The 20,170-nt window shown below is 41.8% G+C and overlaps 1 protein-coding gene across 1 annotated transcript; it reads left to right on the forward strand.

Moving 5' to 3' along the window:
* The first annotated feature begins 3,354 nt into the window (after nt 1-3,354).
* LOC137106997 (protein FAM180A) lies at nt 3,355-11,436 on the forward strand. The gene is made up of 3 exons (XM_067491124.1): nt 3,355-3,836; nt 10,327-10,424; nt 10,806-11,436. The coding sequence occupies exons 1-3, from the start codon at nt 3,767-3,769 to the stop codon at nt 11,133-11,135; spliced, it is 498 nt and encodes a 165-aa protein (XP_067347225.1). The 5' UTR covers nt 3,355-3,766; the 3' UTR covers nt 11,136-11,436.
* Nucleotides 11,437-20,170: the final 8,734 nt, after the last annotated feature.

The raw sequence follows: 20,170 nt of genomic DNA on the forward strand, positions 1-20,170 counted from the left end.
TTGATGCGCGATATCCTTCGTGCCAGTTAGCAGACAGACTATTCTCACACCGGCCTCACTTGTTGTGACGGCTGCCATGCTGTCACCAACTGTGGTCCATCAATGGACTGTGGTTGTAAACTTTCATTTCCAACTGTTCTCAAACTTTCTCCGTGCACAGCTGTCTGAAAGATTATCCCCATGATCCACGTCTCTCCTGTCCCCTGTCCCTCCGTATTCTTACAGTTCTCCCAAACATGTTTTTGACATCGTTTTATTGTCACCTCTGTGCAACCTTGTGCATCAAGCAAGAACAAACTCTCGGTCCCAATGAAAGACAAAAAAAAAAAGAAAAGCTTTTCATTATAGCTTTAGTTGGGGATTAAAAATAATTAAAACTTCCAGCAGTGACTTGATTTAACAACGACTGTGAACACAGCTGAAGTGAACTGCAGTATAGAAAGTGTATTCACCATAATTTTCATAGTTCATAGCTGAAGGTTTTCCTCGTGGAAGGAAGTGTGTTTTACACCCAGAACATGCAGCCTCCTGCTGTGTCTGCAGGCTGCAGTTCCTACAATCTGACTGAAACCTTTATCAGTATATTACAACATGGCTTTAACTTTGAGCTGTTACTGAAAACACTCCGCATGAGTCACAGTCCTTTTGCTGGAAAGAAAGCCTAAACAGTACAAATCAGCTTTTTCTATATTTGGGCAATCAAGGTGATTCTGTCAGCATTGTAAGGAGCAGCTGCTTATTTATTTTTTTTTTGTTGTTGTTGTTTAATGGCACAGGAGTTCGACTATTATGCAAGCCTCATGCAAGTTCACATGTACAGTGGCCTCACATCCATTTGCATATTTGAGGCATTCCTGTGATTTACAGCACAGAAGCAATTAAACTAAAGGATGTCTCGAGGGTCCCCACCTGGGTTGAACCCAAACAACCCTTTGATCTCTGTTAAGTGGCTGCGTTCATATTGCCAGACCTTATCTGAATAGAATTCAATTATTTCCCGAATTCATGCAGCATCACCAGAAAGAGTTGGGGAGCAGCAGTAGCAGCAGCAGCAGCAGCAGCCGCTGCAGGATCTTGGAGAAGTTTGGTGGTCGGGGGTTTTCTGAGGAAGTGTGCTGTAACAGTGCCCCCTCATGGCTGTAGTGAGACTTTCTTTTTTAATTTATTTCTGGGTAGTGCTTCTGTTTGGACTGAGCCGCTGTGTGTTGATAACCTCACACACTCTGGGGGGGTCAGTGCCATTTTTCTTGTCTTGCAGAAGCCGAATCTCTGCGCCCACAGGCAAACACAGAAAGCATGAGCTGCAGAAAAGGATGTCTCCTCCTTTTGTTTCGCCACTCAGTCGCCATCTGCCGTGGTCTTATGTGTTACTCATGGGAATCACATGCACACAAAGGTTACAGCAATACGTTCCTGCAGCTTCCTCATCCAAACTAATGCGTTTTATATTCCCCAAACTACAAAAAGGTTCAAACGTGCCGCCAGTGAAAGACAACTGCATGTAGATTAAACTAACCTTTGAATGTCAACAGATTAACAAGATCATGTTTTATGTCTCCTAATCAAGCCGGCAGCACTGCTTGGCTCCGCGGCTCCCGCCTCTGTCTTTATTTACCACCATCATATTTTTGGAGGATTAAAATGGAGCACATCGACAACTTTCCTTGTCATATGAGGCTTCTCAACGCCTTTTGTAAAGTGCCGGGATTAACGGCTCTCACATGTCCATTCAATCTTTATCGCGGCCGAAATGAACCGGGAGCCTCACTCCTCTTGTGCTGCTGTTGTGTGTGGTTGCATTTTGTGACTTGAACTGCAAATTGTCGATGGGGAATATGTGGATGACAAAATCTAGTGGCTGTTTATTCAAAAGAGTGAACAGCAACTGCACATACCGCAGCACTGATAATAAATAGAGTCATACTTGCATTGGATTGCTGGAGTAAACATTTAAGTTTAAGTACAGCCTCCATTTCAATAATTATTTGGTTCTCTTTAATTTACTGATTGGGCACAAGTGCTTTACTTTTGATTTATCAAAACATATTATCTGTATGTTATTTCAGCAGATGCAGCCTTATAACCCAAGCCAAGAAAAGAGTCTATTTGAAATCCTGAGCACCTACACAGTCTGTTATATGTTTTGACACCAGGACTGGGATTGTGTGTTTATTGCACATACTCGGTGACAACAAAGAGCAGAAGAGGCAGTACAGGAGAGAGTCTAAAGACTGGGAAGGAATCTTGACAGCCTTGAATCAAGATGCTCAGAGTGGGGTCCTCATGTTGTTGTTGTTGTTGTTGTTGATCTTGTCTGTTATGGTGTAGCTGTTTGTCTCCATCTGTCTCAGTCATGGTTTTACCGTTGTCTGGTTGCTGTGCGCTACCTCCAATCAAACAAACCTTTTAGGTCAGGACTCTGCGCAATGCAGGATTTCTGGTAATTGACCCAGAATGTATAGCATGCAACTCCAAGGACGATGTCAAAATGCATAAAGAGTAGGAGGAAGTGGGATTGTGACTTAACCGAACACACTGAGGGAAAACCTTGGTTTAGATCTTGTTTAGGTTTGGCCATAGACATAAAATTGTACTCAAGTTAATTGCTAAGATCTGGGAATGTGTGTATACATCTGTCAAAGACTGTAGCCAAGATTTTCCAAGACACAGAAAATAGTCAACCTGCTTTCAAGTTGAAATTGGAGGATTCTGCAAAAAAGCTCAACATTTTCATTGTCTGCGTGGAAACTGTGTGACTGTAAAGGAAAGAGCAATCATTAAGGTGGACGTTCGGCAACTTCTGCATCCCAACCTGATGCTCTACCCACTGAGCCACCAGGCCCCCTGTAAACCCAAATTAGACAGAACAAAGTCACAATAGACAGTAGGTAAAGTCTCCTCTGTTACTAAACTTCTCTGAAATTCCCCAGAAAAATACCCAGAATATGATGTGGAATTTGCTACAGTGTCACACACATTGTCCTCATTAATTAGACCTTTTCCACTGTTGTCTTTTTTTTTTTTCACCCAACTCAACCACTTTACTTCATGTAACACAGCCATGGTTTTAGGATGCGTGACTGAAAAGATGCTCCAACAATTCCTTTCCATTCTTTGAAGAAATCCCTCTTATTTATGTTCCACATGTGGCTGTGACAACCACTGTCTTAAGTCGATAACTAGTTCATTGTGCAATACTGTAGACTCTCTTTTGGGTAGATAATCCGGCTGAACTGTTGGTATGTTTTCATTGTACCGATGTGGTGGCATTCCTGGATCTTCTCCCTGATTGGCTGGCTACAGTGTGTTCTGGTAGAAAGGATGGTTAAAGGAACAAAAACCCAAACTCTGAGCCATCGAGTCAGCTGGAGAGTCATTCGGTAATTGAACCAGTCAACCGGGCGAGCAGCCGTCCAGTAGTTAAGAGAAAAGTCCAGCCAAGAGGGCAGACGTTCACTAAATCCTGATCATTTCCAGATGAGAGCCTAGTCTGCTTGGCCTGAGAGACCCACACACACACACACACACACACACAGAAAGAAAAAGAAAAGGAGGAGAGTGTGAGAGTATGAAGAGAGGAGGGAACAGACAAATGAATGCAGTGGATGAAGGAATGACCCTGCACATGAAACTATCGCATCTGAGCTGCCGACACTGAACAGCTGGAGCGCCTCCATCCACCTTTGATGTTCTCTTCTGTCCATGACGGCATCCATACAGTGACACAGAGCTAGAAGACAGGGGAGTCCGTGTGACAATAATCAACATGACGCAGTGGTGGGCTCTACTCCTTTTCCTGACCATGTACCTAGCAGCCAGTCAGCACCACAGAAAAAGTAGGTGGACTTGAACTCATCTGCTCCACAAATGCACTAAGTCTCTAGTTCCCTAATAGGCCACAATGTCAACATCATTTGCATATATACATACATATTTAAGTAGTGTCTTACTCACAAATTGAAATGTGATCATTGTGATAAGATAAAAAGCCTTTTAGAAAATGCAAACAAACAGTCATTATGGTTTGGCTTGTGTCCGGGCTCCTGTGAAACTGTGTGTTTATCTTCTAGAGAAATGAGGAACATTGCAACATGGAAGTAATCAACAAATCATTTCCCAGTGAAAAGTGACTGGTCTGTTGTTACTGGATCCACTTGCTGAGGAAATGCCTTTCTCAGCCCTCAAATAAGTTCAAATCCATCACATGAGCAGGAACACTGATCTTAAAAACACTGGAGAGGAGACTCGTTTTGAAGAGAGTGACAAATCAAATTAGTTAGTTGCGATGCTGTTTTCATGTTCAGTTAATTCAGGTGTTTGGTAACTGCCTTTTATTATTCATTCCAAAACATTTGTGTGTCTACAGGTTTCACTACACAGCTGTTGTCTTTTATGGGTTTTAATGTTTAATCAAGCAGTATTAATTGATTTTGGTTCACTCTGGAGATATAGAAACACAAGCTATGAAGACAGCATTGACATATTTCATCTAGAAATGACCATTATTGGCATTGGCGTAATTAGCTTCCTTTAAGGGTTGACGATATTCACTCTGCTAGTACTTTAAGTTTGGCCTTTACTATTCAACGCCGACTTTAATAGTTAACTGGCTAGAAGTTAGACTTTTTTGCCGAAAACAGGGATCACCGTGAGTGAGCGAGGCCGAATGAAAGGGTTTCCGCTGTGGGTGTGGGTTGTGAATCCAAACGACTAGTTGGAGGATGGTAGAAATCTGCGTGGCACCTATAGGAGCTGCAGAGCTGGATAATAATTATCTGTTGGTCATTGCAAGAGACCCACGGACACATTAGGGAACAATGGGGCCCTCGGCACAGGCACGGCCAGTAAAAAGGCCCATTATTCCTCCTACAGCAGCAAGAGGTCAAAAAAACCACAGTTCACGTTGCCACGACGATTGTGGACAGTATGTGAGACTTCGATGACATTTTGCTGCTCTTTGTGCTGATTCTTCATTGTTTTGTGTCTCTTTTGAGGTTGTTTTGTATCTCGTTGTGATTGTATGGTGTCGTACTTTGGTTGTCGTGTGTCATTGCGTTTCTCGGATATTTTACAGGTGATATCTAAAGGCCCCTTTAAAGCCCATGGGCCTGTTGCCCAGTAGGCTCATACACTAATCCAATCCTAATATGACCCACTGTGAATATAACCTATTTATCGGTGCAGCTTTGTTTTTGAAACATTTTCCTTTGAAAAGATATTGGACTATTCCTACGGAAAATGCTCTTCTGTGTAATTTTTAAACATAAATGGAAACAGGTCCCAAGTTTTGCAGAGATGGACTGCAACTTTCCCTTAACTTTCTGCGACCCACTTCTAGCTCTATAGAAGCTTTCAAGACTGCCAGCAAAATAAACGCATGAGCACATAATAAACGTATCAACAGATCTGACTGTGCTGTTCACTGCAGTCTTAGTCATTTTCAGACCTCCACTGTCAAATCGGTAAAACCTTCACGACTCAAAACCAAAAAAAGTCCACCTGTAGAGAGCTGTACTTATGTAAGGCTCAATAATCCTGGGTTTGTGTGAAAACAGTCCCTGGAGTCTGACAGGGGACGTGTAGAAACATATACTGTATGTGACTGTTCTCCAGTATCTCTAGTTATCAGTGTCCCCAGCCTCCGATACCCCCGGTGTCTAAAACTACCTCGTCTTCCCTATTAAGTATCTTTATAGTAGCTTATCCACTCATAGATCGGACTCACACTGGGAATATTGATGGTGAGGTCTATGTTTACGTTGTAAACAGTAGATTTGTCATTTGTTGAGATTTTAACCATCATCTGGGAGTAATGTGAAAGGCCAAGCTGAAGATAATCCACTCCCGTGTCCCTTTCAGCCCTTTTGACCGTGTGCTGGAAAAAATCCGGACGTCCATTTTGTGGGTTTTTCACGGTTTTGTTTGTTTTCATTGCTGTCTCATCTCATCAAGACATCCTCCAGCTCGGAGTACCATTTAGCCCGGCTAATTAATGGACCTTTGTTGTTCCCTCATCTCCTTGCAAGCAGTTAGCAGGTGATTACAAGTTCACTGCCTGTGCATAATGACACTGGGGGAAGCCTGCATGACCAAACACTGATTGTGGACAGGGAGGAAGTGGGTGTGGGGTGGGGGGATTAATGAGCAGCAGGAAAAAGCTGAAATGTTGTAGTTTAAATATTCAATTTGGAAATGAGAAAAAAAAACACTAATCAGCTGAAAAAACATCCTTATCACTACAATGTGTTTGGTTGGTTGCCTGTCTCTGACCATCATATAACTGACGCTTCAGTCGTTCAGCTGTTGTAAGTTATGACTTTGGGACGTCATAAATACACAAATCTTTCCAATTTGCAAGCATAATCCACAGGATTTACATTGTGCCGCTTCATCTTCAGTATACAACCAAATTTGCAAAAGATTTCTTTTATTGTCAACTTGAATCATATGTGCACTTATGTAGAATCAAAAGAAATGAAATTTCTCTATGTCAATGTAACAAATGTCAGTTTAGCTGTGATCACTGTGGCTGACTTGCTAAATGCATGAACGCTGACATAAAAGAAACTATGGATACAGAATTTGGTGTGGATCAGCAGGGTAGAGGCAGCTTTGCATCATTAGGCCCTCTGTGGGAGGGAGGCTGGGTGCTACCAAGTTGAGGGAGGTAAAGTTGTACGGAGCTGAGAGAGATTCAATACACTCTGTTGAATAGGATTATAGAGATATGTAGGCACAGTCATAGTTACTTCGTGGTGGTTACAGTAGATGAGATATCTAGTCTTCATTATTTGAGGTAACATATGTATTTTGAAGTGACTGAGCTCACCCCATACTTACCTGTACCTGGTAGGTTCCACTTAGGTGAGAGCATAAAATGCTAGTTGAGTGGAGAAAGGGAAGGTTTTTCAGCTTCAGTGCTGTGAGGCTTTTTTTTTAAAAAAAAATATAAATGGCTTTAACGGCTGTTGTCTTAGTTTGTTTGGTTGATTTCCTGGAATTTTGTTTTGCCTCTGTTTAGTATTTTATTAATAAATCCCCCCCTTTTTTTTTTGCACATACACACAAGTTTTCCAGTACCAAATTTTCATCGTCACACATCGATATGGGGAAAAGGTGCGACACGAGGACCTACATGCAGCACATAATGTGAAACACAGTTGCGACTGTGGTTAGGACGTATGGAAAGATCCAAACCACATGTAGCACTAATACCGTGCAGTGTCCCTGCTCCAAAAAAAAAACCTTGCACTGAAAAAACCTGCAGGTATGTGAGTCTGACTTGGCAGAAGAATTTCCTGTGGAAACTGGTGTTTCGGTAATTGATGGGACAATGTGAAGAACACTGCCTGATGTCAACATCTATGGACCGTAACTGAACTTTTCCACAGAACATAAAAGGAAACCTGGCAGCACATTCTTTAGTCAAATGAAACCCAAACATATTTGTCCGGATCAGATGAGATCCAGTGTAGTTCATGTGGATGACGATGTTCCGATCATATGTAAAAACACATAAGGGTTGTACTGTATATTATGTTGGGAAAAGTGAACACGTTCAACAAAGGAGCGATATGACACATGTCCACGTCATTCCTGAGTTTGCCTTCTACACTGGCTCTCACATTTTTCCAACTCTCCTCATCTCCTGACCTCCAAAGTCATTGCACCTGGTCCCAATCCTTTCATCAGCTCCCCAGGACGTAAACCTGCCCTTTTCACCCAGTTCACTGTCAAATTGTCTGTTTTGAAACCCAGTCTCTGTTCCAATTTTCTTCCCCCTGCCTGCCTTTCTTCTTATTATCCTTTGCTTGCCATTTTGGGCTTCTGGCCTGCCTGGCTGCTTTGCCCTTTTTGCTCTGCTTCTCTGTCTCGACTTCTGTCTTAGATTTTTAGTATTTTTAGCCTGTTTGCTTCTGAGTTAAGCATTTGAACCTCTGCCCGTTTTAATCTGTGGATACAAATGTGCAATAGTAAACATCTTTCCATTCCGGAAATACTTTTTCTGTGTCTCCAGCAGTAACCAGCATTAAGCTTCTTATTCCAAACTGCCGCCGCCGCTAGAAACAAAAAACATTTCCCCGCATGCCAAAGAGCTATTGTGGTAGAACAAACAATGAGCGTGTAGTAGAAAACTTTTATGCAAATTACAGATTATTAATTTTAAATGTAAATCAGCACTGGGTTGGCCTCCAAGCTGTCATTTCCCTGCAGCTCCTCCATCCTTTAACAACATAATCCGTGTTCTAATGAGCACACCTTCCCCTGGGTGGTGTTTTGTTTACATTGACAGTGCCCCACTGAAGCTGTAGTGTCTTTTTACTATCTAATATATGAGTGCAGGCATTACTCTTCTGCTGCAGATTGCACACCGGGGAACGGCTCACTCAACGAGGACTGTAAATTTGCATCCGCAAGTTGCAATGCAGTCACACACTGTAGTTAATAGGATTGTTAGATCTAAGGAAATCTCCTACTATGAGTATTGTTTCTTTGTGTTGAAAGAGGGGAGTTTTTTTTACAGCTGATTCTGATCAGATTTTTTTATTTTTTTTTATGAATCATATACAGTATTTTGCACATTTTAAAAGTTAAAAGAAATGGTATGATGCTGGAGCGAATAGACCACCTACAGTGCATCCAGAAAGTATTGACAGCTTTATTTTCCTCAAAATTCTACAAACAATAACCCATAATGACAACGTGACAATCACAACGCAGGAGAAAATGTGTTGCCCTGTGGCCATCAACGAAAAATCTATGGTTTAATATTACACTTTGGTTTAGTTTCTCTAGCTCCCATCATGTTTATATGGTAAACCTGAAGCGAAACATGATGACAAGCTTAAATAAAATGTATAGATTAAATTAAATTAATCTATGTAATGTGTTCATTGTGAGCTTTGAATGACCAAAAAATGTGTCAAAACATTTTGACAAACTGTTCATTTTAATTATCTTGTGCAAGTAATGCAAAAGCACTGGTAAAACATTTTTAAAGGCTAGTTGGATTTTACTGGGAGACTCTGATCTCCTGACCTCAGTATCCAAGCAGGAAGTGTGTACATGTGAAGATCCGCTGGTGCATGCGGCTTAACTTGGCTCACAAAAAGCTAAATGTGTCTGACTGAGTGGTGAAGCTGTGGCCAGTGCCGATGGTCATCGCTGTAAATGTGACAGGCCAGTTTACCCTCGATGCTGCTGCAGGGTAGAGGGAGGATTCCATCCAAACTTATATGAAGCTAGTGTTTATACTGTATACCTCAGTAAGATCAGTGTGTGTCTGCTTACCCACTAAATCAAGGACTGGGTGGAACCAAAATATGTTAATCAATGGAGAAAGAACAGTTGAGATGAAGTTGGATCTTACTTCGCTCAGCTGTAACTTCCTTGGCTTTACGTTGCCCTCTCTTGTAGCAGTTTCATCAAATTGAGTCTCAAGCACTAGAGGGAGTCAAAATATGAGCGCGTTCAAGAACAGAACGGAACAACAACCCTAAATAGGAAGGACAGCAGCGGTGGACATATATGAAACAATACTGAAAGGGTGAAAGTGGGTGACTGTTTTGTATCCCTTTGTGACCCCTGAGCTTTAAATTCCAGCTTTCCTCCTAAATAATCCCACTATCCCACTGCTCACTATCTCTTTAAATGAGAATGCAAATGTTTTTTTAGCTCAGACATAAATCATTCTGTTGACCCAACTTTGTCATTAAATGTTGCCTTTATCTTTTTCAAGGTAAAGCTTAAGGTTTTTTGGATACTAAAGCTAATTATTGCAGCTTTAAAGTTTTAACTCAAGCTGCTGTATGTAACACAATCTGCGGCAAATTTTAAGTTTATTCTTTGTCAAGCAAAGTAAGGAGAAATACAGCAACTAGAAAAATGATAAATAAATAATAAATAAATAAACTTTAAAAACTAAACAAGTGGTACAATGGTAGGACCTCAGAACTGAACTTAAGTGGTGTATTTAAAGGTACTTTGTTACAGATTTTGTGGAGATGAGACACTTTCTGGACTCCTCACATGTTCTGTTCATTACAGTAGACGGAGCAACACTTTTTAAAATCTGAGTAAATGAGCTCAGTTACACCTTCTCTTCTGTTGGTTGGGATTTCTCCGCTCAAAAATGCTGCTAGGGCCGGACACCAATTACCTTCTGCACAGCTGGAGCCAGACCTCCTTCCACCTGGATAATATTTGAGCAGTAATGAATCTGTGTTTACTCAACGTCTGGTCCACCCACTTGCATTCCACACTGGATAAAATGGTGACTAATTTCTTGAGTCTCTAATCCAATTTCCTGTTTTCACATTGTTCCAGCGCTCTATCCATCTGCATATAGGATAAAGCGTGGTGCGTACTCACTGATCAATCCCACATTCCAGCACACAGTGGAGGACATCAACTTGCTTTTTGAGGTCAGTGCAGATCGTGTTTGTGTCGAGGTTCTGAAATGACTCATGAGTCAGTGCTTCGCTACAGGAAACCAGTTGAAATATGTGTTTAAGACCTTTCCAGATCAAACACTTGTGATCCGTCTTCAGCTGCTGAAAGCTCCTGATTTTAAAAATGAAATACAACAAACCGTGTATCTCAGCTGTCCTGCTTATCCCTCGCACAAATGTACAGTAATGTGTGTTTACAATTTAACTTCTCCTGAAATTTAAAATGAAAAGAGCCATTGTCTAATATCATCAGCTTACTTCCCCAGTAATAAAATACTTTTTTTTTTTCTTTTTTAAGCTGGTTAGCAGTCCGGTAGATATTTTCTTAGTCTGTCTTGATGGCCTGTTTCCCAGATTCTGCTGGCTGGAATGCAGATAGGAGGTGAAGAACACGCCATGTTGATCCCAGATGAGGAGCTGGCCTCCCTGAGGTGCGTGGAGAAGCTGGAGATCATCTGTGAAGATGTCCTGCCCAAGAGCCTCTCTGAAATCCGCCGTCTGGCAGCAGAGCTCACACGGCACCAGCGGCCGCTGAGCTGGCAGGACTTTGAGAGGACGGTGCTGACTCTGGTGTACACTGCTCAGACAATAGCTCGACTCAGCAACAGGCACCAGAGAGAAGCGTGGACAGACGCTGCAGTCCAGCTGTTCAGAGCCGTTGAAAAGGACCTCAAACCCACCTGAGCAATACTCGGAAGAGCTATTATACTATGACATTGAGTTGCTGTGTGCTTCTGCTTACTCGTGGTCATGTTTTTTAATAACCATTTTAACAAGTGATAGGACTTTTTGCATTTTCCTCATTTCATGCATATTATATGCTGTAATTACCTACAGAATCTATTGTTAGGCTGCTTGCATTATGCACAATTAATGTTTTCAGCAAAAATCCTGAGTTGGGGTCCACGTCTGGACCTGGAGTAGGGATTCTTTTGTTACACTAGTCTGAGCTCATGACTTTTCCTGCAACAAAATCAATGCACTTTACGATTTTGCACTTAAATAAAATGATGCAATACACGATCTGCAAGTCCAACATTAATACTACTTCAGATTAACCCTGTCGCTGTCTAGTGAACCAGACACTCTTGGTTCTCCTCATGCTGCCTCCGAGTGGCGTTTCCCATAATTCCATACGGTCTACTACACCGGTGCAGGTTTTTGTGGTCATGTGCTGGTAAACTGTGTTTTAGGTCCAACAATCAATAGACAAAAATAAAGACTGTGGCCTGCTGCATTGAGCCTGAACGTTATTTTTTAGGTACAAACACAAAAGGCTCCACAAACGTCTCCCTACTTTCAAAAATCTGTCTCCACCAGAAATTCAGATACATCTTTTACCTAAAACTTTAATGAGACAGAAAATATTAAAATTAAAATTTATTAGCAGATTTACAAGAGTCAAATAATTTGATTTACCTGCCTCATTAATCTCCTCTCAGCTGCTAAAGGTATTTGTTTTTCGCTTTCGTATGGTTGTATCTGTAAAGCGCTGTGTTTGAAAGTGCTAAATTGTTCATTATGTGGAAATTGACTTCACTGATGTATTTGTGGAATACTGAAGTATGTGTCCTAATAAATGTCCACCTGTTTGCAGTCTTGCAGTTACTACAGCACCGTGGTGCACATGTGGGCATTAGTATTTCATTTGGATAAATTGGCTTCTGACATTTGCTTTTATCCCAATTTTTGACCTATTTATAAAAACAAAATCAAAAGCAAACATGCAAAATCAAGTTGGCAACTCTTTGCAGTGTCACTTCCAATATTGTGCTGGATGTGAACATGGTTGATGTCGTCAAACAATTTTAGGCATTAGATGCTTTGCTGTGTCTAGAAAAGATTGCTCGGCTCCATTGATTTGCCAGTAAAAGCCCTTTGAATAGAAACCACAAATTTGAACTTAAGAGTCTGTGTACGTCAAAACCTCTGATTGCTCGTTTGAGCAAAGTGTAAAATGTTTGATAGATGTTTGCTTCCAAGATACCCATTTCCCCATTCATTCTTCGAAATAGGTACTTGCCCTAATGGGGTTCGTGCAGTTCACTCAACTTGGAGTGGATAGAAAGTGTATATTCCTTTTGTGTTGTTTTCCCTCCTTGAGTCAATTGGTGTCACATTTAAACATACTGGTTCAATACCAGCTTTATGCTCAGATCCAACTTCGCAAGGTTTGCTTTTCCAACATCTGTCATTTCCTGCACGATGCAGGTCCCGAAAATGTGTACGATGAACACAGGGTTTCCAGTCTCAGTATTCGAGCGCTCATTTGGTGACCGAGCTCACGAGAGCTGATTGATGAGAAGGTGAAGATTGCAGGCAAGAATTTCCTTCCAAGAGAGACTATAACGTCATGTCCTGCTCTGTGACGATGATGATGAGTTTTGGGGCTGTTCCGGACCAGTGATGGACAGAACATAAAAGGATCTGGGATATTGAAGAAATTCCCAATATTGAGACGGACAGGGATTCATTAAGGAATTCCCACAAGAATTCTAATCATTTGAGTTGCTTATTGCAGATGGTATTATAGGCTTAAAGTAGATGATGTGCCATATTTGCTAAGCCAATTGGATTTAGTTGTGGAGCTACACTCTCAAAATACAAAAAAGCAGGCACATTCTCCATTTCCCACTGCTCACTAACTGCTCTGCATCTCTCTATCTCCTTTTCCTCCTCTGTGATTATGGCAAAAGGGAGGTTTTTACCTGGGCTGCTATCTTCTCAGTGTCCTCGATGAAAAATGAGCATGCAGTAGTGTTCCCGTTTAGAGCAGTAGGCCTGGATGCCATGTGAAATCCTCGGCAGCATCAAGCATGTTGGGAGAGCGGCACCAAGTGGCTGCACACAGAACTGCTCTCCTGGAGGGTTCTTCATTTGAAACGCTGTGCTCTTGAAGCTCGTGGTCAATCACCTGTCAAAATGAGATTTGCACAAAATTTGTGGCAGGACGTCTTAGAAATAAAAACATCTTTAGGCTGTTTCCATGGCAATACATTTAGATAATAATGGGATTATTAACATATTAGGATATATTATCATGAAGTGCAATAACTTTTCTTGACCAGAAAGATGAAGAGGATAATGATGTGACTGCTAGTGATGATATGGAGCATATGAAGACAACAACGTAAGCTGATCATGATATATTACATAGTGTCCTTTGATAAATATTCAATAATAGCATGGTGATAATTATAGCCACATTCTGTGAGTTTCACTATTAGACTGTAGTACAAAATTGTGATTTCAATCTTTTCTAATTCACAAACATTTTCAGTTGGATGTGCTCACTAGGTGGCAGCCTTTCCAAACCTCATTCCCTGTTGCATGACTCATGTTATCAGTCATGCATTTGTCATTGGTCACTGATTTGTGCAGATGTTGTGAGGAGCCGTAGGGTCAAAGTGGACGCTGAACTGAGAACACATGATGGCAGGAATGCTCTTTTCTAACTCTCCGTCCTCGGGGTCTGTCATGTTGTTACAAACATGCTCTTTATTGAACCCATTGCAGTGGTTTTGTGAGGCTGACAAAATGTGGGCGGCAGCAAGAGATGAAACAACAATGTGGCAGTTCTAATTTTTTTCTTCATTTTTCTTTTTTGAGTTTGTGTTTGAGGTGTCTTAATTGGAGCTGAATCTTGTCAAAACTGCAATGAGTCTTTCCTGGTAGATGTATTTTTGTGATCACCTCCAGCTGAACACCCAGTTGTTTTAACTCAAGCTTATCAGCTGCATATGTTTTCCCCAACAGCTGTTAGACATATTTTCATGCTTCGAATCTCTCTCCCACTGCAGAAAGGGACCGAGACATCACACACACACACACACACACACACACACATTGTGCTTTTCTGCACCTAATTAAACAACTCAATACATTAACCATGTTGTTTTAATGGCAGCATGCCTTAGTAAAACCTGTGAAAGCTTCAATGGATTTTTCCCCACATGCCAGTCAGATGAGTTGCAGTGTAACCTGGCACTGTCTCCCCAGACAATATGAGGGAAAAAAATCAGGATCCCAAACGCTCCAGCCACACCATTAAAAAAAATAAAATAAAAAAATAAACCTCCATACAGTGCAGATTCTTTCCTTTTGAAGATTCTCTGACAAGATATGTGGAAAATGTAGTTTTCTTACACAAACATTTCTTTTATTAGTCAACTCATTTTCATTTCCAGTAGAAAAAGAAGACAGATTGGCTGTGACTCACAAGTATATTTATGAGCTACGGCCTCCACCATGATAACATCATCAACATGTGCCCCTCAGCCAACAGCCTACCAGTAATTCAAATGGGTCATTTGCATTTTCTTTTTTTCACACCAGACACTAACCTGCATGGGCTCCAATTTATCCTAACAAAAACTACTGTGTGCAGCATCTAAGGATTTAAACCATAACCATAACAGAATGTGACGTGCATGACAGTAGCAGAGCCTAGCAGAGAGATGGTGCCGGCGGGAGAAGCTGCGGAGGGAGTGTACAGCTGGATGGATGGATAGATGGATGGATGGCTAGAGGTGGGATGTGTTAGTCAGGGAGTAAGATGCATCACTGTGTCAGGGAGCCAATTACACAGCACGAGTGAGAGCAGGCAGATTGCTCCAAACAGCCTTTCTCTCTCTCGCTCGCTCTCTCTCTCCAGCTTCCAGGAATCAATACGGTTTTTCACAAAAACATCACAACAGCTGGGACATTCCTTCAGCCGAAACCACAAAGCATGAGTGAAACACAAAAAACAGTGTTGGGTGGATTATTGTCTTTATTAAATTTGTGAAGCTTTATCTCATTCAAATCATACGTGTTTGACCAATGCACTCATCCTACTGTAGCTCTTTAGGTTTAATACAAAGTTTATTTCTTTGGGATAGCAGAGGTTTTGATAAGGCGATGGGAGGGAGCTGGCAGATAGAGAGCAGTGATTTCTTACCCTCCCAAAGTTTTATCGAAAATTCTTGTGTGGAGATGCTGGGTTCACACGGGATTTGTGGTATGCTGCACTTCAACACAGCTCCACGATTCCCTAATTTGTTTAGTTCAGTCACAGGTGGAGCAGTCTCCAAGGCTTAGCTTCCAACGGTCCACGACAGCCTGTTTGAGTGTGTGATAACACTGCTATGTGAGGACGATGTCCTTGGTGAGATTAGGTCAGAGACTCACAGATGATCTTTTCCTGGCAAAGCATGGAATTCGTCTTAACCATCCACTCATCCTCTGTGAGGACTTTTCTTTCCACAAAAACCCATGTTTGCACATAAATGATAGGTACCCGCCCAGATCTAAACAAGACCAAGTGAGGTGGTTAAAATACTGGAGCATAGGAATGGGTTATTTCCTTTTAAATACTGGACCAAAAGCAGAATACGTCTTTGGTTGCTCCATGTCTGCTGAGTGTGCAATAGGTACTGTTACTGTACCATTATAAGGTCATTTATAAGGAAAAGAAACAATAACACTGCTTTCAATCAGGCCACAGCAGCAGTGACGGGGGTCATGGCACAGCTCGTTCTTGCAGTAAATGGTATTTCACTCACTTGGTAAAAGGCCAAGACGGCAGCAAATTCAAATTGTCGCCGTTGCTAGAAATGTTGGCCGTAGCAAATTGCATTTTCCATCTCGTGTTCTCCACACAGCTCTTTGCCTCTGTCAGATATTCAAGACTTATAGGATTAACATAGGCAATTTAAACAGTCAAGACGTCAGCCCAGCTGCTCTATAGAGGATCACATCCTCATTGTGATGTGCTTCAGATGTGTTACAATGTCTGAGTTGTCAGGACTTGCCCTCATTACAAGGATCTGCTGATTCAGCCATGTCTGTCATGCTCAAACCATTGACCTGTTAATGAAATATTATGGCAGAAGGGGGGGAAAGAGCAAGACCCCCAGATCACTTTGGTTCAAAGCTTTTTTAAAGCTCATTGACCCCAACCAGCCTGTTGACTCTCAACATCACATGGCCACAGTCATTTCATTCTTCACTCCTTGCAACTGATATTCTCTGCAGAACAACTAGAAATCCTCCTTAAACAAGCCTCCATATTTGCATGCTTATCCTCACAGAGATTTTAAAACTAACAGCGGGCCAAAGGTGGACCCTGGTGGGACTCCGTGGAACCAGATCCTGCCCGAGTGACTAATGGGTAAACGGCAGAGCCTCGAGCGGAGGGGACTCATGGGTGTAATCTATCATTTAAACGCAGATGAAACACTTGATTTCCTCTTTAGAAAATGAATTGTTTGCTTTGTGCTCAGCCTTGCTTCCGTTGAACTCCATGATCAATGGTAAGCGACGCAGCTACAGCAGGTGGCTGAGACTCCAACATTTGACTGTGAGTGAATTCAGCTCAACGTGGCCGGGGTCTCCGGCACAGTTCCCCGTTTGGAGAGGAATTAATCATTAAGTGACTGTGCCCACTTTGTTTTAGCAGCAGCCATCGTTTAACGGACATTGCATCACGAGAGGGAATTGGAGTATTTGTTTCTCAAAAGAGTCGATCGGGAGCTGCTGTGTTAGTCTGTGTGTTTGTGTGCGAGGGCTCAAGCCCAGGCCGCCTGCCTTGCCCGTTATGTGTTTTCTGTCAAAGCGACTGTGAAGAATTGTAAAGGGCCCCTGGGTGTCGTATAGAAACCTCTAACTCGCGCTTTGCTTACACGTTCCTTTCTCCACACCATCTGAATTGTATATTATCTGTACACTCAATGTATAATAAATAGCACGAGCAAATGTCCTTGTCCTCACTCTGACCTTACACAGTTAAGACATGTTATTGTTTCCACTCCCTGAATCGCCCCGACTCGAGCATGAGGCTTTGTTTTTCTCTGCTGAGAGACTTTCATGTATGAGGAACAAGCAATAGAAAACAAAAACGACAGAGACTCGGTGGCCGTCAGTTTCATTGCACAACTGTCCGTTTCAAAGAAACAGATGTGTGTTGTAACAATGTGACTGTGCAGATGCTCTCAGCTTGGGCGTCGGACACGCGTCTCCTGCAGCAAGGCAGTCCTGCAACGTTCAATCCTTTCTCCTTTTTCTCTTTTCCTAAATTGAGATCTTTGTATTTCGGTGAGTGACCAGGTGGGATGTGTTCCCCTTGAAGGATGCTTTGCTTCCCAGTCCTTTTACAATAGAAGCACACGTCTGCTCGTTTCTCAGGTGCTGTCGTCTTTCCTCTCAACACATTCATCAGCTTTTCCCGGGAAATCCTTGTTTGGTTGGAGTCCCTGGAGTCCCACACGAATCCCCCCCATATAACTGAACATACAACAACAGAAGCAGCCGTGCTTGTGATAGCCGACTCCGTAATGATCATACATTAGATGCTTTGTTTTTTGCATGGACCTCAAAGAGCCAGTACTTGATTTACATCCTTTCTCAGCGAGCTCTTCTTGGCTCGGTGCGCTGGTTTGAGACGTGGGCAATCAATACTGATCTGCCAATACAGCTACTGTGTGCAGTCACTGTATGCAGATTAATTGAGCAGGTTTTGGCCTGAATGCAGCAGCTGCTCTAAATTGTACCACAATGAATTTTATGTAGTCAGTCACCAGATTAAATATCTGTTTAATGCTGCTAATGTAATGCTGGTTACTGTCAGTGATCATTCTATCACTCATACACGGTGTTATGTAGTTTGCTCTCTGCAAACAAATACGGATTTTAAACTTTTGAATTTTATATCACTGTAATAAATACAAGTGAAAAAAAATACCAACAAAATTCAAGCGATCCACAAATGAATTAATAAAGAAAAAACACCATATGATATAGCGCTCACACAACACACTGGCTGCAGTTCATATCCACCATGCTGTTTTGTAATCATGGGATTTGAACGAAATGTTTAGGTGAAAATGATGCCGTCATCTTGGTCAAGTGTGTAAGCTTGAGCCAGTTGCGTTCCACCGTTTGGCTCGAAACACATCGGTCTTCAAGTGAACCTGAGTTTCTTGCCCTGCTGTCGACAGCTTTGAGCTGCTTCAAATTATGAGTGGATATCTTGAATCTGTGTTTGGCTTCCGTCAGTCGTATCACTAAAACACACCAGTTTTCTTGTGTAACAGGAAATAAGAATGAAGTCATGGCCAGGTCACTTTAACTAAAAGATATAAACACTGAGAATAAATGATTCAATTAGGAACTGCATCATCAAACCTAGCCTTAAATAAGTCACAGAGAAAGTCCCACATGGATCTCGTGTGAGACATTTGCACGTGAAGCCCTTTGTTTACATCAAGCACACAGAGGAGCCTGCAGGGACACACATATGACTGTTTTCTTTTATAATACCTGCCGTGATTCCTGCCTCAGCCCTCTTCTTATCGGCCTTGCTTTCTGTCACATGCCGGCCACTAGACGCCACCACCACATCTTCCCCTGACTGTTCCCCACCCACTTTCTCACCTGGTTCTCATCTGGACGCATTTGAGCCTGCAGCAGCTTATTCCAGCAAAGCTGTAGCATTCTGGCCTTTCTTGCATGCACATTTTTGTCCTGCTTGGATCTCCTGCTTGTCTTTTCACCTGCCTGGCTATAGCTTGAATTTGCTGAGCTCTGGGAAAAAATGGGGAAAAAAAGAATATTTTCCTCACATTACAAATCTACACCACATGAGTTTGCTGACACACATGCAATAATACTACAATGCCTGTCATTGGGACCACTTTCCGTTATAGTGATGGATGCACGTGGCGGATGGATTGTCCAATTTAATCAGGAATTTCGACAAAGATGTCTGCTTCCCAGCCCCCAGAGGACTACAGGTTAATGTTGACTTAATCAATCAGAATCTTCTTGAATAGAAATACCTGTGAGTATTCATCATTCACTCAGCTAATTAGCACCATTCATCTATTGGAGGTGGAGACAGCCCTGTGCCACTCACAGGGTCAAACTAATTAAACATCCTTGCTCTGTATGGGCCCTTGCGACTGCCCTCTTTCTCATTTACTTAAAGCCTGACCATCCCCGTGGGGTCTGGGTGAGATGTGCACTGGGTTTAATTATTGAGGGTCAACCTGTAAAAGTAATCAAGCAAATGGGGAGTGACAGGTTTCAGACGGTTGCGAGGTCCACAAAACAACAATCGATTCAAAGTGATATAAAGAGGGGACTTATGAGTTATATTCTCATACGTGATTTGTCTAATAGTAGCATTGGTTCCTAAACCTGTAAATTGAGGAGTTGATGAATGATGTTCCATTCATGGCGTATCCTCCCTGTTCTAAATAATACCCTTATTTTTGTTTCCGTATGCATTTAATCATGGTGATGTTTCACTGCTGCCGTGTCCCTGCTTCATCATAATCAAGAGGCTCATTACAGCAACTATATGAGAATGAAGTCTTCCTCCATATAATCTTCTCTCCATATAAATAGAGGCTCAATATTAGAAGGTTATACTCAGCGGTGTGAGTGATTCAAATCACAGCTGATAAGAAAAGTGGAAAACTTGATTTTCCAACAATTTCTGCTCAGCTGCTAAAAATGCTGCATTACTTTCATGCTGCAGTGGCACTCAGTCACAGAGGAAGCAAATGAATGCCTGGCTGTAATTAGAAAAAGGGCCAAACCTCAAAGTGATTCTGCAGATCCAATTGCTCAATCTGTGCATTTGCTGGAAAATAGCATAGAATTATTTTTATATATATATATATATATATATATATATATATTTTTTTTTTTTTAAACTAACCGATACCTTTAGGAAA

This window comes from Channa argus, chromosome 21 (assembly GCF_033026475.1).
Source record: "Channa argus isolate prfri chromosome 21, Channa argus male v1.0, whole genome shotgun sequence".
NCBI classification, from domain to species: Eukaryota; Metazoa; Chordata; class Actinopteri; order Anabantiformes; family Channidae; genus Channa; species Channa argus.

Coding starts and splice junctions, on each gene's coding strand:
- LOC137106997 (XM_067491124.1), top strand. CDS start 3,767: ATGACGCAGTGGTGGGCTCTACTCCTTTTCCTGACCATGTACCTAGCA. Junction 3,837..10,326: donor CAGTCAGCACCACAGAAAAA/GTAGGTGGACTT, acceptor ACATTGTTCCAG/CGCTCTATCCATCTGCATAT. Junction 10,425..10,805: donor ACATCAACTTGCTTTTTGAG/GTCAGTGCAGAT, acceptor CCTGTTTCCCAG/ATTCTGCTGGCTGGAATGCA.